At 36.9% G+C, this 23,484-nt stretch overlaps 1 protein-coding gene across 4 annotated transcripts; it reads left to right on the forward strand.

The window, feature by feature from the left end:
- The first annotated feature begins 82 nt into the window (after window positions 1–82).
- On the forward strand, window positions 83–23,107 carry HDAC6 (histone deacetylase 6). 4 transcript variants are annotated; one of them, XM_087352869.1, is made up of 21 exons: window positions 83–194; window positions 828–971; window positions 1,824–1,925; window positions 3,230–3,360; window positions 6,052–6,235; window positions 6,554–6,651; window positions 7,279–7,452; window positions 8,264–8,456; window positions 10,456–10,515; window positions 12,497–12,586; window positions 13,142–13,248; window positions 14,358–14,702; window positions 16,586–16,673; window positions 17,115–17,297; window positions 18,527–18,684; window positions 18,947–19,142; window positions 19,714–19,843; window positions 20,560–21,569; window positions 21,834–21,992; window positions 22,087–22,215; window positions 22,497–23,107. In XM_087352869.1, exons 1-21 carry the CDS (start codon window positions 192–194, stop codon window positions 22,590–22,592), a joined length of 3,780 nt encoding a protein of 1,259 aa, XP_087208995.1. In that variant the 5' UTR covers window positions 83–191; the 3' UTR covers window positions 22,593–23,107. The 4 variants fall into 4 exon arrangements, with proteins under 4 accessions (XP_087208995.1, XP_087208993.1, XP_087208994.1 ...); XM_087352867.1 differs by lacking the exon at window positions 83–194 and adding an exon at window positions 426–656; XM_087352868.1 differs by lacking the exons at window positions 83–194; window positions 10,456–10,515 and adding exons at window positions 426–656; window positions 11,158–11,217.
- The last annotated feature ends 377 nt before the right edge of the window (window positions 23,108–23,484 follow it).

Consider the following 23,484-nt stretch of genomic DNA (forward strand, 5'->3'; position numbering starts at 1 on the left):
TAAAACGGTTTGGTCGTTCATAAACACAGATAACTGCCTCGTATGTAATATTTAATATGTTGGTATTCTCATGAACGGTGACCAAAAACTAATTCCTTTAGAATTACTGTAATGTATGATTACTTCTACATCAAAAGGACCATGGTCATACTAACTGAAGAGCTGCCAACAGTTGTAATGCAGAGCAATAAATGGTGAAAAGATTGTTTAAGCAACTTATAAAAAAAAGACAGGATTTTAAAACAAAATAATAACAAATAATCTATATGATCTCAGATTTCATATACATCTCGATTTTCGTGATATGCGTAGGATTGTATTCCGATGCAGTAGTATATGTTGTTTACCCTGTAATCTATTACCTCTGAACTCCGCTGAGTGAAAGAAGTGTAATACTAAATTCTGTTTTGTTGTTGGTTTGAAAAAGAACAGTTTAAGGTTATTGGTTATCTCTACGTGCAATATATTTTTCATTTACTTGATTCTTCTGAAATTATTCAATTATATGTACATCTAATTTTTGTAATTTTAATGTTCAATGTCGTTACTATAAATGGTGTCATGATTAAATGTAGGCGTACCATGGCCAAAGTTTATAATAGTATAACTTGCGTGGTTCAGTGACTTTGGAGTTAATGTCAGACTGAATTCAAATGGTTAGTATTTTGAAACTGCACGTCTAAAGCTGTAACTTATTCCTTATTTGTGCCTTTCATAGAGCTTATGAGATCAGTCTTCTCAGGATTATATACATTTAAAACTTGAGGTAGCTTTGTTTGTTCATATACTTGTCTTCTTTGACCTGGAGGTTACTTTTCTTTCGACAGGCAGCGAAAAGTGCGAGGTGCCCAAAAGTGGATGGGGTTGCTTTTGGAGTTTCTACAAAAAAATCAGGGAAGAAATCAACTCTTCAGACGTTTTCTAACGAGAATGCCCCTCCATTGAGGCGTTCACCAAGGCTGAATGAAAAGGTTAGGTGCATTACTTCATTACTACCTCCTTGTGGTGCACCCTGGGCAACGTCTCTGACGGCAAAGTGGTCTACAAACTTGGCCAAAAAGGGTCAAAGATGAAATTCTATGTACCTGCCATTTGACACAAATAAATCTTTAAAGTGCATGTTCTGGATTGGGTTCCCAATTTAATTACCCTAGACGATGGATAATATCCAAGAAAATTTTTATTCAAATGACTCATCACCATAGTCAAGAACTTTTAGATTTAATTACCCTAACTCAGCAGGACCAAACTATATAAGAAATTAAATTTTCTTGTTAAGTTTGCAGAACAAGGTACTAAACCTTCCACCAGAATGATGATTTTCACATTACACTTGAAACCTTCCGTCCATTTTGCAATTTTCTTGTTATTCTGCACAAATAGTTCCATCTTCATAATTTGTGATGATACTTATTACAATTGTCTCAGCATGTGTATTCTTTTTATATTAAAGTTAATATGTTTATGAATATTAAATAGTTTATTTGGCCATCTGCCTTCACCTGTAATCCATTCACCTTTCTCCAATCATGCAAGATAGTCTTATAGCACATCTTTAGTTTTGACAACATTGGATAAAAATTACCACTTACCTTAACAGTTTTTGGTCATTATGTTAGTTTAGGATATGCCTACACACTAACTAATGATGTTTACACTCCCTTCTATGAACAGTTTTAAAAGTATAGGGCATAAATACTTGTTAGTTTGATAAATGTTCACTAATTATACACATGTAATATAAGTTCTTTCTTTTAACAATTTAACAGCTAAACATTCATTTGAAGTCCTGCAATCATGCCACTATCCTTTTCTTTTTTTAGGCAAAGCCATCACCGGCAGTTGTTGCAGCAAAGAGAAATGCTAGAATGCGCCAAGGCAATAAAAAAATACCAGATGTTGTTATAAAAGACATTTATCATACGGTAAGGTTATGAATTGTGTTCCCAATTGAATATTTGGGATGCTGTAGAGAATTCTTATAAATATGTGGATGTTGCCTGGTGTTAGTCATTTCTGAAGACTGCTAATTTGTCTGAAATGTTGGCACATTGTCACAATAAAATATGGTGTCCCCACTCAGAATTAGGAACACAGATTTCAGGAAATCACCACGAAAGATATCAATTTCTAAAAGTTGTTTGTGTTAATATTTTGGTCAAAGAAATCATAATAAAAGATAATGACACAGTTAAGAGGTTGATTGATTTATTTATTTGGGAAGTGAAATGAATTCAGAAGGTAAAATTATCTGAGAAATATATAGAGTTATTTTAAATTGTATCAAAGTATTGAAAGAATACAGAGAGATAATAAAACAATGCTAAACAAACATTTTTAAATTATAGTTTAAACTGATTCTGACATTTATTGTTGAAACATGGACCCTTACAGAGAGAAAGAATAGCAAAATCCGAGTGATGGATGTGAAGGTTTTAAGAAGTATTCAGGAAAAAGCAAGAATGGATCAAATTGAAATTATATTTTTTAGATAAATCTGAATCCAACATTTTAATAGAGTTAGAAGAGAAATGAGTTCAGTGGTTTGTCCATGTAAAAAGACTGGATAGGTCAAGGATACATAGGAGGGCATTACAATTAAATTTAAAAGAAAGAGACCCATGGAATGACCCAGAACAAAATGTTTTGACAATAAATTGAAAAGGAAAAATTGTGGGTAGATAGAAGGCATTAGAGACTTCTGTTTGTCAACTCATATGAATTGGAAATAATGCTGGGAGAAGTTACCAAAGTGTCATTAAAGAATATTAAGAAAACTATTGTAGACTGCTTTCGTGTTAAAGATAATGCACTTTTTGACAATGCCCAAATGGTACAGTGTGGAATGGAGTTTGTCAATACACCCCAGTTGTCATGCTTCACATCTGCTCAGGATTAAAAGCCTCTTTTGTTGATTTTACAAACCAGATATCTTAATTAGTTCTGAACATACAGATATTTGTCGTGCTCTTATTGTTTCCTAGCTCTATGGATGTTAGATCCAAGTTTGAAGCTTCATTATTTTATTTTGTTTTGATATTTTATAATTTTTTGCATTGTTTTGATTAGAGTACAGGAAATATAAGAGTACTTAGCATTAATAGGCAGCCTTTTCACTGTTGTATAAGTATGATTTTTTCTTAATATTTTATAAAGTTGTAAATAATGAATTTACCATACTTTTCAAATGATTGTATATTGTTGTATGTTATTTTCTTTGTTAATGCAGGCCAGGGAAGCTAAAGACATGATAAGAAAACAAACAGGTATAGTTTATGATCGACGCATGTCAGAGCACAAGTGCATCTGGGATCCAAACTATCCAGAATGTCCAGATAGATTTACCAGAGTTTTGGAAAGGTATAATTGATGCAATATAGGTTATTGTTGTAATTTACCTTAACACATGACAGCTAAGAAATGCTAATTTTGTTTTACATATTTGTGGGTTGTGATCATTTTTTCTTTTTATGAGAACAATTTGTCATTGCAATTAAGTAATAAAAATTTGTTACCTAAACTAAATAACTGGTAGCAGTACCCGCGGGTCCAACACCGACAACATCAAAGCCCGCTTCCGGACGTGATCCTGAGCCAAGTCTATCCATTTACCATCCTCACAGTCCACTTCCATAAGATTCATCTCAGTTTGTTACCTACTTGTCACTTTTTTCGTGTCCATCAGAATTGATTCCATACTGTTACCAGTAACTAGCCAAAAATTATAAAATTAATTAAGATGGCTGTCTTCTAGTTTGTAGTGCTGTGTAGTCTGGTGGAAGTTTACAAACATTTCAGAGGTCCTTGCTGCCTCCATCATCAGGGCATTGAAATGTTGGTAAATTTGCACCAGACTGCACAGTACAAAAATGTAGAACACAGCTATCTTCCAAGCCACCATGAGAACTTTGAATTCTTGATAAAATTAATGTTTTATTGTCTGTTATTATTATTATTAGCGTTCTGTCTTATGACAGGTCCATATATTATGAACAGGATCCTTCCATCCTCTTCAGGCTGTCAGGGACCCGTTCATACATATATACATTCTTGGCAGATGATCCAGAAGTCGTTTGCCATTGTCTTCTGTGTGAGTGTGAGTGGAGTAATTGTTGGGATGCCACGGAGGAAAACTCTGTGATGCCTTGCCCAACACAAGTTATAAATCTGAGCATCACCGGGAATTGAACCCAGGACCCCAAGATTACAGGGCTAGCGTTCTGACCGCTAGACCACCGTGGCAGCTACGTTTTATTGTCTAGTAGACCATATATCAAGGTGTTAATTTCCAGTTCCATGTCGAGGGGCTATTTCTGTGAAACAAGAATCACTTCAGCAATACAGCATACAAGGTGCGATTGGAAAGTTTCCAGACTGTGTCAATAGAGGGCGAACCGGATATAGTACGAGCTTCTGCCGCTAGGGGATGCGGCCTACATTCATAGTGAATCAGTGTGCCAGCCGGCATCATCGAATTAGCATTTGTTTCTTAGTTACGGGCGTTTTGGTAGTGCATTCCACCGACCCTCCTGCGATTTCAGAATGGCGTGTGCATCAAATTTTGCCAAAGACTCGCCAAAACGGCTACGGAAACCTATGAAATGCTAAAGCAAGCATTTGGGGAGTCCGCAATGGGTCGTGCACAAACTTTTGTGTGGCATTCACGTTTTAAAAATGGCCGAACCTCTGTCGATGATGACGAGCGTTCTGGACGACCATCTTCGAGCACAACGCCCGAAAATGTTACGAAGATTCGGCAGGCCATTCACGAAGATCGACGTCGTACCATCAACGACTTGTGTGACATTGTTGGGATAGGCTATGGGACCTGTCAGCTGATTCTAAAGGAAGAACTCCACATGCGACGCATCCTGTCTGAGGACCAGAAGCAGAATCGACTTCTCGTTTGTCAGGAGCTCAAAGATCTTGCAAGAACCGACCCCAACTTCCTTTCTAAGCTCCGTGTGACTTCTTCCTCTTCCCAAAGATGAAAATTCAGCTAAAGGGAAGGAGATTTGAGACGATAGAAGAGATTCAGGCAGAATTGCAAATGGTGCTTGACAGGCTGACAAAGAAAGATTTCCAGGGATGCTTCCAGGCTTAGCAGCGGCGCTGGGATCGTTGTGTTCACTCCCAGGGGAACTACTTCGAGGGTGATGGATGAATTTAATACCTGAGATAATTGTACAGGTTTTTATACGCGCAGTCTTGAAACTTTCTGATCGTACCTCGTATATGTTAAAAAAGATATTTGCTGAAAACACTGAAACTTTCATATCTGGCCCTTGCATCAATGCAACTAACCACTTGTATACCAGCAAAAAAAGATCTTAAAGTGGAGTATTGTCTTTGCCATTATTTTTGCCATGGGATCTATTCACACATTCTTCAGATTAGGCAGACTTATTGGTTTCTCTGCATAATAGATATCTGGCATAAGTAATTATAATTGATAGAAGGTAAGGGAAAGCCACATATGGGCAAATATAAGGAAATTACAAATGATTAGAAAGTATAGTGCCAGCTTATATCACTTCTAGTTTTTGACTTAGAAGATTTAAAAGCTTGATTTTTGTTGTGCAGTGTCCAACAACTTTGAACTTTTGCTTAGCTCTTTGATAGTGTAGGCAGTATTTCAGCCTGTTCCAGTATTTTTTGATCAGACCATTTCTTGTTTGGTTTTCCAATATATCTTTACTATTAAGGACTCTTCTGTTATTTATTTGAAGTGTTCATTCTGTTATAGATAGTCCATTATTTTATACTTTAAAATATTTGTATTATTATAAAAAATCTTTAATTGTGTTTTAATACAGCAGGGCACCATGTCACTGGCTGTCACCGATCTTAGGAATCACATCTGCAAGTTGTTATTCACTTACGAAATGTTGTACCTGATAAGCATGTTTTATATTCAGGAGACATGCCCCTCTCATCACATTATATAATTATAATATAAATTCTTACTTCTGCTATATCATTGAAATTCACTTTGTCTTGACATCCCTGTTAGTGTTTAGTTGCACAAGACAATACTGTGGTGTGTTTCAGATGTGAAGCTTTGGGGCTCATCTCTCGCTGTTTGTTTGTGAAGCCACGTGAGGCAACAGAGGAAGAAATCCTTACAAAGCACTCTGTAGAGCAAGTAGAGATCTTAAAAGCCACCAATGAGTGCAGAGATGAGGAGTACCTGGAGGAACTCTCCTCCAGATATGATGCAATTTATATTCATCCTGTAAGTAGGAAATTCAATGGTGCTGACAGGTAACTGTAGGTCACTAAAACTTACCTTAACAATTGTAAAGTCCCATACAGCATTCATGACAATTTGTGGATTTTCAGGTTGGGTTTTGGTTTAACATTGCTTTGTCTGTTGAATTAGACCCTTTTTGAAGAGTTTTGTCTTCATCGCCCTGATGACGGAGGCAGTATGACCTCTGAAACGTCGGTTAACATCGACCAGACTACACAGAACAATAACCCAGAAGACAAAAATCTTCATACTCACCGCTGTGAAAACCTCAAATCTTACATAGACCCTTTTTGTTTTCAGACAACATATCAGCTTTCCCTCCTGTCAGCAGGAAGCACAATAGAACTTGTTGATGCCATATGCACAGGAAAAGTTCAAAATGGCATGGCTATTGTAAGGTCAGTGGCAACAGTTACCCTTCTTCGTTTGTAAGTCCTTACCCTCAAATTTGCTAGGTCATGAAAAAGGCTTAGAATAACTATTTTTAAAAGTAAAAGAAAGAAAAAACTTGAAAATATTGCATATAATTTTCAGTATAATCTGCTGTTTGTTGCTCAGCAAATATCAAAGCCATGTCTGTTACATCGTATTCCAATTCAGCTTCCCAGAACTACACTTGCCATGCTCTAGTGATTCTTTCTTGCAAGTGCTATAAGTCACAAATTTTAATAGAATAGACAATGTTCTCAATATATCCCCTTGTAAAGTAACAGACTTTGTTACCAAATTCAGTGTCATAAATTTATAAAATGCATATATTTTTAGCATATAATGGTAAAGGTGGCCATTAATGATATTTTAGCAAAGAAGAATGGTGTGTGGAATGAAATTGAATGTTACCTGGATGCCTGCTGATTGATGCACCTACATTTTGGTCCACTGAAAATAATTTGAGAAAATTTTGACTTACAGGAATGTGCAGGAAGTAAATTACTTCATGAATATAACCTTCAATATATTGATATACTTTAATAACTTTTTCTAAATGATGCACCCTTAGCTTCAAAGTGTAATGTTTTGTGCAGGCCCCCAGGTCACCATGCAATGAAGAGTGAGTACTGTGGTTACTGTTTTTTCAACAATGTGGCCCTGGCAGCTACACATGCATTAATGAATTGTGGTATCTCACGTGTGCTCATTGTCGACTGGGATGTTCATCACGGACAAGCAACACAACAGATGTTTTACAGTGATCCTCGGTGAGTGAGTCCCAGAGCTGGCATGTTACACAGGTTGTTTCTTGCCTTGGATTTAGACTTTTTTTAATTTTTGATAATTTCAATAAACGTAATCAAGTATGGTCTATAACATTTTGCTACTAGTAAAAATTTCTCATCAGTAGCAAAATTACTGCATTTTCTGTGGCAAGTATTGAAGGCTCATTCAGTGTTTTGCTCTATGACTATAGAGCTGAATGAGTTTGAGTAATCAAAGGTATCAGCACATAATGTGTATTCTAAAAAGCACTGGTAAGAGTATGTTTATCATATCCAAAGCCAAGTGAGAGAATGTGTATGTACATGCTGTACAGTTAGGATGCTAAGCATAGTGTATTGGTACGCAAGATGTTTTTTTATAAGTTTTTTCTTATTTCTGCATAGCTGTATTTTGACTTGTGTAACTGAAAGGATCTCAAGACACAATGTATTTAATTACAGTAATTTACTGATAGGTGACACATGATTTTAGAAGAATAAATACAGAATGAAACATGGCTGCAAGGAGTCCTGATTTGTTAAAGACCACTGCTATCCTAAATTAAAAAATTAGTGTATTGTCATAAAATATAGGTAGATTGTGCGCTTTCTTTACACACCAAACATTGAATAAGGATATCTACTTCCATATACGTTTCAGTGGTGTGGTGCTTAGTTAAACACAAGGGGCAGCCTTTACCTTAATCTTAATTGACTTACCGAGTATTGAACATATGTCTTTCAGCAAACTGGCCGGGCCAGGCACAGGGAACAGTGAATATGTTAATATTATAATGGATTGGCCTGTTATTAGGGTAGTGTACTTTTCCTTGCACCGATTTGAATATGGCAGTTTTTGGCCAAACCTGAAGGAATCTGACTTTCACTATATTGGAGAAGGCCCTGGTTTGGGTTACAACTTCAACATCCCTCTCAACAATGTTGGCATGACTGATGCAGACTACCTTGCTGTCTTCCATCAAGTTCTTCTTCCAATGGCTAATGAAGTAAGTGGCATGTGAAAGCTTGCATTACCAAAGAGTTTGTATACAAGTTGTTTGTTTAAATGTTTACTGATTACTTCTGGAATTATTCTTCTAACCACTTTATTTTCTTTGCTCCTCATTCCATTATAGGTTTGACAGGCTTTTATGGTGTCTGATTTAACATTCCTATAAATTTGGTGTATTAAAAAAATCTGCCCTTTAGTTCTGATATTCTAATTACATGTCAGAAACAGCCCACTGTCAAATTTGTAACTGAAGTAATTTGAATTGAGAAATCAAAATGTTATGATATATCTGTATTTTGTTCATCTTTGTGGTCAGTGTTCTTCATAGTCAGAACACAGAGCTCTATGTTTGGGTATCGATATACGAGGTGCGATCGAAAGGTTTCCAGACTGCGCGTATAAAAACCCGTACACTTATCTCAGGTATTAAATTCATCCATCAACCTCGAAGTAGTTCCCCTGGGAGTGAACACAACGATCCCAGCGCCGCTGCCAAGCCTGGAAGCATCCCTGGAAATCTTTCTTTGTCAGCCTGTCAAGCACCATCTGCAATTCTGCCTGAATCTCTTCTATCGTCTCAAATCTCCTTCCCTTTAGCTGAATTTTCATCTTTGGGAAGAGGAAGAAGTCACGCGGAGCTTAGAAAGGAAGTTGGGGTCGGTTCTTGCAAGATCTTTGAGCTCCTGACAAACGAGAAGTCGATTCTGCTTCTGGTCCTCAGACAGGATGCGTCGCATGTGGAGTTCTTCCTTTAGAATCAGCTGACAGGTCCCATAGCCTATCCCAACAATGTCGCACAAGTCGTTGATGGTACGACGTCGATCTTCGTGAATGGCCTGCCGAATCTTTGTAACATTTTCGGGCGTTGTGCTCAAAGATGGTCGTCCAGAACGCTCATCATCATCGACAGAGGTTCGGCCATTTTTAAAACGTGAATGCCACACAAAAGTTTGTGCACGACCCATTGCGGACTCCCCAAATGCTTGCTTTAGCATTTCATAGGTTTCCGTAGCCGTTTTGGCGAGTCCTTGGCAAAATTTGATGCACACGCCATTCCGAAATCGCAGGAGGGTCGGTGTAATGCACTACCAAAACGCCCGTAACTAAGAAACAAATGCTAATTCGATGATGCCGGCTGGCACACTGATTCACTATGAATGTAGGCTGCACCCCCTAAAGGCAGAAGCTCGTACTATATCCGGTTCGCCCTCTATTGACACAGTCTGGAAACATTCCAATCGCACCTCGTATGTTCTTTGTGACACAAATAGCTGTCTGTTGGATGCAAACATTTCCCATTTCACTCATCTGTATGCCACAGAACATCAGTAGAGCTGAACAACTTTGGCTGCATTTTTATGAATTCAATGCTTTTGTCAACAACACTTTTTACCAAATAATTGTAACATGTGCTAACAGTTTATGTGTGTTTTATTTATTTATTTGTATTTCATAGCACAGGCCTGGAAAATCTTGTCCCTTCTCTGTGCTGTAACCAAAGACAAACACCTTTCTATGTCTTATTTTATTTTTCATTTTATATTTTGTTTTTATTTCTATGTTCTGTAACCTATGACAAACACTGTGTTGAGAAATGAACTGGTAGTCTTAGCTGCTTAATGGGAGTAGTGAAGGGTTATTCAATAATTATTAATGTATTTATTAATTTATCTCTTGTTGTTTGGTTATTTTGATATAAATACAATATACTGGTGTGTTTTGGTTATGGAAGAATGTGAAAAATACGGAGGTATCAACAGCTTAACAAACAAACAAACAATGACACAGACCAATGTGATGTGACAAAACAGGGTTAAATGAAGTCTCATTGCTATTAAAAATGTACAGGCACATTTGAATTAAAGCTGTCATGGCACAACTGTTCAGAAACACTGTCATATATTATTCTGTATTGACACTATTGTGAGAGTTGCGTAATGTTTAGACTGCATATGCCAAAATGTAGTTTTGCTGACATTGGATGTGTGTTTTAGTTCCAGCCAGAGCTGATCCTGGTGTCAGCCGGTTATGATGCTGCAATTGGCTGTCCTGAGGTTTGCTACAATTTTATTGCAATGGTCATTTCAGCAACTATCTCTGGTTGGCCAATTGTTTGTTTTTTATTGTGGACACAGATTTTTGCCAGATTTTATGTTAGGTGTCTGCAGTAATGTTAGAAAAAATTATTATGCGAAGGTCAGACCACACATAAAATGGGTCATCATACAAAAAATTTATACATAACAGAAAACACTTCTCATTAAGATGTGTAGCTTTAATGTAAACATTTGTCAGTTTAGTTCATATTTAATAAAATACAAAAGAAAGAGTTTATTCCTCACTAGAATATTACATTTGTACCCTTCCACAGGTTTATCAGCTTTATGAGTCTCACATTTTTGAGATGGTCTCTCCCTGACCAGGGACTGGTATGATATGTGACACTGATTAGTTTATATCTGTATTCTCGGTTGAGGCAGAGGCAGTCAAAAAAATTTAGGAGTTCATTCTGTGATGATATGGCTGATCACCTGGGAAGATTTATTTGTTTTTAGTCACTATTAGATATTCAGATTTTATATCTCAGAACATACAGCTGGCTAGTCAGCACATAGTTGCTTTGATGTCCTGTGTAATATATCATGCTCTGTTTGCAGTAATGCCTCTTCTTTTTCTTGTTTCTGCTCACCACCAAGTTTGGGCCTGAACTTGTAGTAGTATCTGCTGGGTATGATTCAGCCCTTGGGGATGAGAAGGTAGTTTATTTGATTTTATGGTGTTAAATATTTAGTATTTAAAGTAATGATCCAGTAAAGTTTGCGACTTTATCATGCATATTTTGACAAGTAAGGTTCAATTTATGTTTTCCACCAACTCATCCATCCATCTAGTGACTATTTTTTCAGGAATAAAAGTGGCCACAGCTGAAGCTGGCCACCCCCTCTTTCTAGAGCTCAGGCCAAAAATGTGTGGAGCTTTAAAACCGTGCCTCCCATTGCATCTTTATGGCATTGTGCTGAGGCACAGTGATAACTTTATCTGTCCTTACATATATTTGAAATTGGGTTCTTTTGTATTATCTCCTTGCCACTAAAAATAATAATAGCTATGGGTGCTGGTCTTCTGGGCTGTAACACCATGTGGTTTTGTAGGTTGGTAAAAGTATTCTGGAGAAATATGCTGTCTCTATCTTCAATCCTAAAGATGGAGACAGTATGTTTCTCCAAAATGTTAATCTACCTGCAAGTCTGTACGGTGTTACAACTCACAAGACCAACATAAAATGTAGGGTTCGTTGAAGAAGCTAGATGTTTCATTCATAGACAATGAATCTGGCCACTCACCTCTTTAATATCAAGGTGGAGTCTTACCTTCATTTCTTTCCCCCCCTTAATGGTGTGTACCTTATATCCTTTAAATTTTCCATGTTGTGGTCTTCAATAAAAACAAAAACAGGATCTTTACATTTTTCCAGAAATAAGTTAGAGCTGTGCAGGTAGGTGCACAAATGGTCAGTAGTTTGCACAGTGCTACAACTGCTGTATACCTTCATGGCAGGGCATAGTTGTACTGTGACTGAACTAAACATTCTCAATTCTGGATGTACCTTTGCCAGAGAATTCTTGAATTTGTAATCTTGTGCGGCTAGTAAAATGAGGTTAGTTTCATGTTTCACATACTAGGCTGGTTCATGCAGTGAAACATTCAAAGCCCAAAACCAAAATTGGCCTTGTGAGAGGCCTTTTGCTTGTTTGTATGTGGTGTTGTTTTTTGTTATATATTTTAGTCCATATTTGCATGTTTCCTTCCCAGACACCCTAAAGGTCCAGGGACTTGCATGAATGAATATTTATCTGCAGTGAACAAAAAGTACATTCCATGCAACTCACAAAACTTTTATCAAGTCCCATGAAAAGGAATGTTCAAATAGGGATGTAGGCAGGTCACAAGGGATAGTAATATATCTAAAGTTCTGGGTTGATTTTTGTTAATAAAGGTGTAATTTGTTACTGATAATTTTGTTGTACATTACAGGGTGAGATGGAGGTGACCCCAGCATGTTATGCTCATCTTTTGAACTTGCTCTTGTGTCTTGCTGGAGGGAAAGTTGCTGTGATACTTGAGGTGGGTGTTGGTATGAGAGGAGGATTGAATGGCAGGGAACAGGAAAGTGTAATGTTAGTTGGAGGCAATAGCTTCAGTCATTAAACATGTGAAAACATTTAAGTACTGAATTCCAGAAAAGAGAAACTGGAATGAATCTTCGAAACAGCTTTATTTTGCATACTTCTATATTTTGTTATTATTCATTATTATATTATGATGAGGTGAGACTTTTCCTTGTGGAACTGTGGCTGCTAATGGGCCCAATGTCAATCCCCCAAATGATACATGAGTGCATATGGAGCAATGGTGGAATGTTGTTTATATTATTTTATTGGCAGGAGAAACCAAGGGACTAGGAGATAAACCTATTGCAGTGACTCTGTCCACCACAAATCCCACATGGATTATCTTGTGCACAAACTCGGGCCTCCAGTGTGAGAAGCCATTGACTGACTGCCTGAGTTGTGGCACAACCATGTTGTTTATGAAAACAGTTGATGGCCATTTTTCTAAGTACTGGGCTTTGTTTACTGCTTGAAACACAGCATTATACTTTAATGTGTGTCTTTGCAGGGGGGTTACTGTCTGCAGTCCCTTGCAGAAGGAGCAGCATTGACTCTGAGAGCACTTCTGGGCGACCCTTGCCCTATTCTCCCGAGTCAGGGACAGCCCTGTGAAGGGTAAGTTATGCTGTGTTGTGGAATTGTGGACATTAAAGTTTTCTAATGCAGAAACCGTGAATGTTGACTCAGGTCTATGGTATTATATTTTCCTTGAGCAGTTCATAGGTTCATAAGAAATTGCCTATTATCATACCCGTGTTCACAAAGGTCAGGACCCAATCCTGAGCTACTCATCTCCTCACAGGTTATTCCTTTGCAGTCCATTTTAACAGTCTCTGCCTATGTACTCAAAGCACTCTCTTCTTTGTACATTTCTTGTATTTCTCATGAATCCTATACTTCTCACTTGTGTCATCGTTCTTGATATATAGCTCTAATAGTATTACGTGAAAATATTAAACTTTTCTTTATGCAGTTCTGACAGTATTATATAACCTGTAAAGCTTCCCTGTGAAATGTTCACAGTATTATGTAAAGTTATGAAGCTTTAAATCTTAATATTAGCACTAGATACATGCCATGATTCCTGATTTTAGAAAGACTTCACTATTGTGTTGTGTTTTTACAAATTCTTTCTAATTGTTTATTTTTTATTATTTGTATGTCCTTCAGAAGTAACTACTTACATTAGGAAAATAAACATTTTTTAAGGAAAGGGTTTTAAAAAACAGCTGCATGGTACCTGGAGCTTCAAAAAGTCTTTTCTTCAAAGAAACAGTTGCACAAAGAAACATTTAAAGTGGCTAATTAGGTGTCAAACATGATGTTATTAATTTACCATTACCTTTAACTTGTTAATCATATAATTAATTGGTAAATTAATAATTTAATAGAAATGTAATGTGACACAAGAAATACAAAACAGTTAATAAATAAATAAATATATATGTAATTAGATATTTTAATTCAGAACTACAGAGACTGACAAACAGAAATGCAGACACTAGACAAGCGTGCCATTGGTTCCTATAAGAAATTAAAATATGAAAAGATAAATACACATATGAGCCTTCATGAATTAGAATGCTTAATCAGTATCTTCAGCGTATTAACTAGTTATTCATGACAGCATTACTAATTAGTATTCAGAATATATTTTAAAATTATGAATTCTTTTTGTAGGTGCCAGAAATTTATTGCAAGAACGCAATTTGAAATTGTTCCAGGATACGGGATACAATTCTCAATGTGATCTACGCTCACCGAGATTTCTGGCAGTGTTACCAATTCCAAGACAAGTACAGTGCTCACACTGTACATGATTTATCAAACAAGAAATCATTGGGACGAGAAGAGCACCACATGCCATCTGTGAGGTTCCTGGAGTCTGATGACAAACCAGAATGGTTTCCCACACGAAACTGCTACCCAGTGCAGAGCCAGCAGTTTGTGCATGATGTAACCACACGGCTAAATTTTCTCATAGCAAACACAAAGCTAACATTCGCTTCACACAGAGTCTGCCTTGTGTACGATGAACGAATGATGAAGCACAAAAACATTGCTGATCCGTGAGTTGTGATGTACCTGACTTTTTAGTCAGCATTTCATCTTTTAATAGAAATTTATTGCCGGTATAATTTGATTTATGTGATTCTCGCATTCCTAGAAAATGCTGCTTAAAGTGAAAGCATGTGAATTGAAAACATTTTGTTGTATAACCTAAGTTAAAAGTTAAAAATGGTAATTGCATTATGATCTTGATATTTTTCAATGGTAATCTTGGTGGCTAATTTCTTTGGGCTATTTCAAAGTGAAGTAACATTATATTATTGCAGAAGAGATGTTTAAGTAACTATGACATTTAATTAAACTCTGCTGAAATATGTGTACATGCAAGCTTCCACATGGGATATGAAGATGTCTGACTTCCAAAATTTGAGTGAAACACAGAGCATGGAACAAACTGCTTATGTGTGAGAATGTGGCACATAAATAGAGGATGTTCCTAGAAAATTAAAGCATGCAAATTTAAGCTTATACCAGTATTAGGAGCACTGTTTGTTGGTGTTGTACTTTACATTTTACTGCCAGTAAATGTGCTTATAATATTAGGTTTCTATAATTTGTTTATTATTTTCATTCCAGCTAAATATGCTGGATGAGCTTAATATAGTTTTAATTTATTACTAAAAGAATAAAAAATATTAACAATGCTAGTATGCTAGTGTAGATCCCATCTCAAAATTTTAATGTTTGCCACACTGGTATTGTTGACTGGAGAGATTTGAAAGGTACCAAGGAGACAGGTTGGTGTATGCTGTGCTCAGCACTACCATCATAATAATACGAGGTGCGATCGGAAAGTTTCAAGACTGTGTCAATAGAGGGCGAACCGGATGTAGTACGAGCTTCTGCCTTTAGGGGGTGCGGCCTACATTCATAATGAATCAGTGTGCCAGCCGGCATCATCGAATTAGCATTTGTTTCTTAGTTACGGGCGTTTCGGTAGTGCATTACACCGACCCTCCTGCGATTTCGGAATGGCGGATTTTCATGAACAAATCAAATTTTGCCAAAGACTCACCAAAACGGCTACGGGAACCTATGAAATGCTAAAGCAAGCATTTGGGGAGTCTGCAATGGGTCGTGCACAAACTTTTGTGTGGCATTCACGTTTTAAAAATGGCCGAACCTCTGTCGATGATGACGAGCGTTCTAGACGACCATCTTCGAGCACAACGCCCGAAAATGTTACGAAGATTCGGCAGGCCATTCACGAAGATCGACGTCGTACCATCAACGACTTGTGCGACATTGTTGGGATAGGCCATGGGACCTGTCAGCTGATTCTAAAGGAAGAACTCCACATGCGACGCATCGCAGCCAAGTTTGTGCCAAGGCTTCTGTCTGAGGACCAGAAGCAGAATCGACTTCTCGTTTGTCAGGAGCTCAAAGATCTTGCCGGATCGCCGGATTTAGCTCCATGTGACTTCTTCCTCTTCCCAAAGATGAAAATTCAGCTAAAGGGAAGGAGATTTGAGACGATAGAAGAGATTCAGGCAGAATCGCAGATGGTGCTTGACAGGCTGACAAAGAAAGATTTCCAGGGATGCTTCCAGGCTTGGCAGCGGCGCTGGGATCGTTGTGTTCACTCCCAGGGGAACTACTTCGAGGGTGATGGATGAATTTAATACCTGAGATAAGTGTACGGGTTTTTATAGGCGCAGTCTTGAAACTTTCCGATCGCACCTCGTAACATGTCTTTGTTGGATGCATTATGAGCAGTTTGTATGAGTGACAGTGGAAGAAGATCAGTGATTATCTGCTTTGCTATCCCATTGTATAAATCAAGCCATGTAGCCAAAATCACTGTTATGAAGTGCAGAAACCAAGTAAATTAATGTGGACAGTAGGTACATCTTGATTGACATTTTGCCTGATATGCTTTCAGAGGTCATCCAGAGAAGCCAGAGCGAATCTCAGCCATATTTTCCAGACATGAAGAATATGGGTTGCTGAAAAGATGCCACTTGCTGAAGGTAAACATATATCAAAAGCTCTTCAAGTTGGCATGATGCATTTTAGGATTGTGAACAATTGGGCACTGTAGGTTTTAAAATCATTGTTTTTTCCAGTTGGTGTGTCCCCCTTTAAACTTTTCATATTAAATGACGATAATTCGTCATTGAACATCAGAACATTAAAATATTCCATTCATTACCACACTGAAAGTAGCTTATTTCCCAAGATCCATCATACAAAATCTGAAGATCCCACATTGAATGCAGCTAGAATTCTTCCCATACAAACTTAACAAAAATTCATCAGTTGGCATATATAATTTATGTTTGTAATTGAATCCATGAATGGACCGACACATGTCACTAATTTGGTTGTCAGGAAGCATCCGGGTTTGTTCGGAAGTGTGAGCATTGTGGTTGGCATTAGCAGTGAGTTCAGTGCTTGTTTTTGTGATGCAGGCACGCTCTGTGTCAGAGGAGGAACTGCTACTTCTGCACACCAAGGAGCACATCAACCTGATGCAGGAGACAGCTAGCATGAAGTTGCGGGACCTTGCTAAAAAACAGGATGATTTTCGCTCCATCTACCTACATCCAGGCTCCTATCAGGCGTCCTGTTTAGCCGCAGGTTCCGTTCTTCAGGTAAGGATGTGTAGGTGTCAGGTGTGGTGAAGAGCAAGATTAACACTCGGTAAATACGGGGAATGTTTTGGACAGCTAATGAATATCTCTTACTGAGGAAAGATACTGTGCCATGGTGTTATTTAATTATATGATTAATCAAGGAGTTAGGTAGTTGATTAATGAGTTATGTATTTAGTCATGCAATTGATCTAGTCAGTCATTTAGCTTGTTATCTTTTCCAAGACTTTTGTGCTAAAGTGTTTTCTTTATTCTCATATCTACTAAAGTTTCTCATCAACTCTTAAAGTAAAGTAAAACCTTTTTAATGTGACTTTAGAAATTGCTAATGTTCAGTTGAAAATTTATTGTAAGTTCAAGAGGAACTTCATTCTGTTGTTAACTGTCTAATAAACTGATATACAAAATGCATGATCGTGTTAAGCGCTCGTTTTGTCAATTACTGTATAAATTTTATAGGGGCATATAGTGAGGTCTGAAATTCATAAATACATTAGAAGACATAAATTGACCCTTTTTGATTAATTTGTTATCCTTTCCAGTGTGAGGGCCAGTTTTCTTCTTATGAGTGTTACAGGACAGAATCCTGTGCTTGTAGAGGTCTTTGTATTCCTGCGTTTATTCTTTGACTGGTTTAATGTGTCATAATTTTATTGATAAGATGGATAATATAGCAGCATATTTTTTCAGCATGTTCGTACTAGTTTCTTCTGTAGGGCATAACATCTGATATTGATGAAATTTTTAATGCTGTCATTTTTACTTGATTTGTTTTATTGTTTGAAAGAATGTAACTTGTTATCTTATGAAACACTTCTGGTTATTTTAATAGTCTCTCTTCAGCCTTCCTTGTGGTTGACACTTCAGTTCCATATATTGATTGTCTAGCAAATGATTCTTAAATTTATATTCTTGTGTATTGAGACTAATGTTTTGAAGTTGTGGTTATAATACTTAGAATTTTGATATAACTGTTCCTGTATTCATATCTTTATGAATGCACTTTTCCATTGGCCAGCATAAAATGCAACTGATATAAGAAGGAGGAGGAAGAGATAAATGCACATTTATGTGTACAGAGAAAAATATTACTTGCTTTAAAATATTTTTACATTGTAAAATTAAATTCAAAATTCATTCTTTCATTTACTTATTCATTCATCCGTTGCAGATGTCATGAAGCAGTTTGCTTTTGCATTCATTATATTACTGTAAATTCTGTTTATAAGGTGGTGGACAGTGTTCTGAATGGAGAGAGCCGTTCTGGAGTGGCTATTGTGCGACCACCAGGCCATCATGCGGAGGAAGATGAACCATGTGGCTTCTGCATGTTCAACAATGTATCATTGGCTGCAAAGTATGCCATTCATGTCCATGGACTGAAACGGTGAGCTGTAAGCTGTAAGATAACACATTACCACATTTTACTTTACTTTGCAGTTGCTGAGAAATTCTTGAGGATTTGAGAACAATGAAGGCTCTTTTAAAAAATGAATTTACGTAACCGGGTTAATGACGAGGTGTTATTTTAAATGACATAAGTGGTATGATTTCACTGTAAAATATCTTATGCCCAATTTTTTGTCTATTTTCACCCAACATTTTAATAGTGGTTGTGGTAATATAACAGAGATCTTATTTTCTTATAGAATTCTGCTGCTGGACTGGGATGTTCACCATGGTAATGGAAGTCAGCATATATTTGAGGCAGATCCCAGAGTTCTATACCTCTCGATACATCGCTACGACAATGGCAGCTTTTTCCCGGGCTCTTCAGATGCCAACTATAATGTGGTGGGAACTGCAAAAGGGGAGGGATATAACATTAATATTCCCTGGAATAAGGTAGGCTGAGTGTAGTATCATGTCATTAAGTGCTAGCTTGGGATTTCCAGAAATTATAAAATATCAACCCACAGGACGATGCTCCAAAATATATGAAAATTTTGTTTCAAATGGTCTAAATGGCCATAATATCGGTATACACGATGAGAGAGAGCGAAATTTTTGTGTGATAACAAGATGTGATCTGTTTAAGTTTAAAAGTATCTCTAAGGTGTAATAATTCATTTTGGGTTCATAGAAAGTGAAGAACGGGAAGTTGACACTAAATTAGATTAAAGGATGCAACTTATTTTTTAAAAGTTATGCATGTGCAGAGGAAAATTCCTCTACCACTATCCTGACTGGGGTTTTCCTCAATCTCATATCACACATTAGGCTAGTTCCACTTTCTCCCATCTGCCTTTCATAACCATTCTGTAGTTTCTCATGTATACAGTTGACACAGTGTCATTAAACAAAGAATAGTTGCTTAATTCTATATGTCGTCACCTCATCTTGAACTGTAAAGTGCTTCACTTCAATGCATTGTTTTTCCATGTTATATCAGACTAATACAGGCTTCCATTTGTAGAGTGGGATGAATGATGCAGATTATCTGACAGCTTTCTACCAGGTGGTTCTCCCCATTGCTTACCAGTTCAATCCTGAGCTCGTGCTTGTGTCCTCTGGGTTTGATGCTTGTATTGGGGACCCACTTGGAGGTAAACAATTATGTATAATAGTCTATCCAGTCTATGTTTTGTTTCATGTAAAGTAGTACATTATTACTAAGCAGTTTATTTTTTTTGAGAGGGTTTGAAATAATCACTTAATAAACATCCGTTCCATTATGCAGTTTTGCAAATACAATTGCGCTGTTGACATGAATATTTGCTCCTTCAGTCTCAAATCCTGTTTTGTTATGCCCATCCTTCAGACACTGACTGCAGTGTATTATTTCCAGGGTACAATTCCATGTGTCCAGCTGTAAATTTGAAAGTTCAGATTTTCATAGTTTTTGCTTGAATTGCGGTCAGTTACCGCATTTGCTAGATATGTTTTTTCAGCCGAACTGTATTGTTCCAAAAAAAACTGTCTAGATTTGAATTATAGATTTAGGAGCTTTAGGGCTATGGAAACATTTCAAAACATTGCAACAATTACACCATCCATAATGTTTTAGTGTAGTTGAATATTTTGCATGACTTATAACTTTAATCAGCTATAAAAATGTAATTTATTGCAGGATCAATATTTTGAACATTTCTTTGTTGTGTAATACATATGCTCAGGCATTTAATTACTGACTTTCAACATTTTGTGCTTCTTACATTGGACACAGAGGGATTCTCTTGTAAGTGTTATTCAATTATGAAAGTAGCTTTTAGTGGTGAGAATTTGGCCATCATGTGAAACATTTTCATATCTGTGATTTCAGGCTGCAAAGTTAGCCCTGAAGCATATGGTCACTTTACCCACCTGCTGACTGCATTAGCAGGGGGCCGTGTGATCATCTCTTTGGAAGGGGGCTACAACGTCAATTCCATTTCTCATGCCATGTCCATGTGCACCAAGGCTCTACTAGGAGACCCTCTACCCCCTCTGGTGCCTGGTCGTGCAGTCTGTCCCAGTGCGGTCACATCCATTAAGAACGTAATTAGAACACAAGCAAGATACTGGTCAGCACTTTGTTTTCAGGTGGCTCTGCCCCAAGAAAGAGTTCTTCCTACAGAGCCATTGGACAATAAGTCGAAAGTAGTATTGAATTTGAGTAACCCACATCCAGAAAAATATGAGGGAGTGCTGACTAAACTTGATCATAAGGAAGAAATTGAGACAGACAGAAAAGTTTCCTGTGGATCTGCAAAACAGCATGTTGAAGTCACATCAGTTGACATGTATCATACATTAAGTGAATCTTTCAGTAAACTCTGTGTAGATGACAAACAGATTGATCCTCTCTGTTTGGACATCAACAAAAATCCTGTGGGACTGTCCAGTGACTCAAGTCCCTTAAGTTCATCCATTGATACAGAGAGTCAGATGTGGTCCAAGTCAAGTTCTAATAATTTTAAAGAATTATCACCTGATGATATACCTCTTTATAAGTCTAAGGAATCACCAGTTTCCAATAAAATAGAGATCTGTAACTCATCCCCTGTCAAATGTGATAGTTCACCTTCAAAGCTGAGCTTCTCAGATGATGGATACAAATCAGAAGAGCAACATGATACTTCAACATTCCATGAAGGGACTGTGATTTCACTGTCTGTCGTCACAGAAGAACATGGCAGAATAAATGCTGCAGACAGTGGTGAAAAAAGGAGCACTGACCTTACAGGCAATGATCAGCAAGGGCCAAGTAGGGGCACAGGGGAAAATGCAAGTGGGACCAATCAGATCTCAGGCCAGCAGACGCTAGCCAACTATCTTTCTGAAAATATGCAGGTAAGCTTCATTTTTTCCTTCATTTTATATGGAGTGCATTGAATGTTTGTGATTTTAACTGAGCCAGAAATATTTGTTATGGTATAAGTATTCTTTCATTTGTTTAGTTATTCAGCTGTTATGAAATGTGAAGGTTCATCACCATGTTCACAAGTACCCACTATACTGAGTAAGAGTTTTCCTGCCTTTTCCATGCTGTCAGCCAATAGCAGTTCATGTATCAGTATTTTAGGAAAATACTAGTCTTATGTGTGTTGGATACAGATGCTGTTAGCCGGAGAGATGTTTGCTGTGGTACCAATGCGCAGCTGTCCACATCTTGTTAGGGTTCAGCCTGTTCCAGAGTGTGGAATAGACTATAATAGTCCATGTGCAGAATGTAGGTCTGTGCAGGAAAACTGGGTATGCTTGGTGTGTTATACGGTGAGTATTCAAATATTTAAAACAGATGTGCCCATGGAATGTCTGTCACTTTATTTGAAGGGGCAGCATGTCAGTTCAATCATATTGTCTGCAGGTTCACTGTGGCCGCTACATCAGTGAGCACATGATGCTACATGGCCAAGAAACATCACATCCTTTGACCCTCAGCTTTTCTGATCTTTCAGTCTGGTGCTATGGGTGTGAGGCATATATTGACAACCAGGTGAGTTGGATTTTGATTAAATTTGATATTCGGATGTCTACACTAAAACTGGAATGATTTGATTTTGGCCTGTAAAGGTTCAGTGTGCTCAAAATCAACCTAATCATATTTATAAAAAATGAGACATGATAAAAATAAACATTTCATTATGATCTATTAAGTTTTAAAATATATTTCTCTTTAATGTGTGTTCAATGAAATACAAGCAATGTGAAAATGTTATAAATTTATTTTTTCACATCACTTTTGTCTGTAACTAACGAACATTTTGTGTGTGGAAGATTCTTTATGCAGCTAAGAATGCCGTTCATAGAAGCAAATTTGGAGAAGATATGCCTTGGTCATATGGTGATACAAATCCTGCATTTCCAGTGTGATTGAAGGCAGAAGAGTTTGGTGACTTTGTGACACTACCAGTAATATTAATACTTTCACAATTTTCCCATGAAGAGAAAAACACTGTTAACTTTCCTGTGTAGAATCAGTTAGCTTTTAGTACAGAAAACATTACATAAATGCAAAATTACTTGAGCACCAAATGTCTCATGGGACCTACAGTTTATTTTTTAAGTTAAAATATTGTAAAATACTTATCATCTAAAATTTAAAAATGCAGACATAAGTTGTGGTATGTCATTTAAGCAGAATAATTGTTTTTTCTATATCTGTTTATATTAAGTCACAAAAAGATGTTTTATTAATTTTTAGTTATATTCAGAATACTTTAATCTGTATTAATACAGTATGTAACTCATCTTGTATAAAAAAAATTGTCTTAGCTTGTAGCACATTCCTGTGATTCAGATGGGGTTTGACATACAGAAACATTTATAAATGTGGTCAGTCTTCAGACTGGACCGTATCAAATAAAGCAATTTATTCTTAACAGAAAGTGTTTTCTCTTGTGGCTGGGAGTCGGTGCATTTATATACTTTACAGTGTAACTATCTGTATATTAGTCTTCATTAAGCAGTTGATAATTGTTCTTCTGATCAAGGAATCTCCTTTTAATGTGGATTTCTTTCTGTACATTAACAATGCTACAAGGTTGATTGACTCATACAATTGGAAAAGATTACCATTTCATATGCAATCCACGAAGATGAGTATATTATAGTTAAAACATATATTAACAATTAACAATGTAAACTACATTGTTTATATTATAAAAGGCAACTGTGTTGGATACAAAATTTAGTGTTCTGTCCTGGTCTGGTCAGATTTATGCAAGTTTTTTGTTATCCATAATTTAATCTGAGCATCTTGTAA

Source organism: Zootermopsis nevadensis, unplaced genomic scaffold (assembly GCF_977971745.1).
Source record: "Zootermopsis nevadensis isolate Lab colony 2312 unplaced genomic scaffold, Znev_1.0 Znev_ptg000021l, whole genome shotgun sequence".
NCBI classification, from domain to species: Eukaryota; Metazoa; Arthropoda; class Insecta; order Blattodea; family Termopsidae; genus Zootermopsis; species Zootermopsis nevadensis.

Excerpts from the sequence above, each read along its gene's own strand:
- HDAC6 (XM_087352869.1), top strand. Across the intron at positions 12,587-13,141 it reads AAGTTGCTGTGATACTTGAG|GGGGGTTACTGTCTGCAGTC; the intron begins GTGGGTGTTGGT and ends GTGTCTTTGCAG. Across the intron at positions 22,216-22,496 it reads AGGCATATATTGACAACCAG|ATTCTTTATGCAGCTAAGAA; the intron begins GTGAGTTGGATT and ends TGTGTGTGGAAG.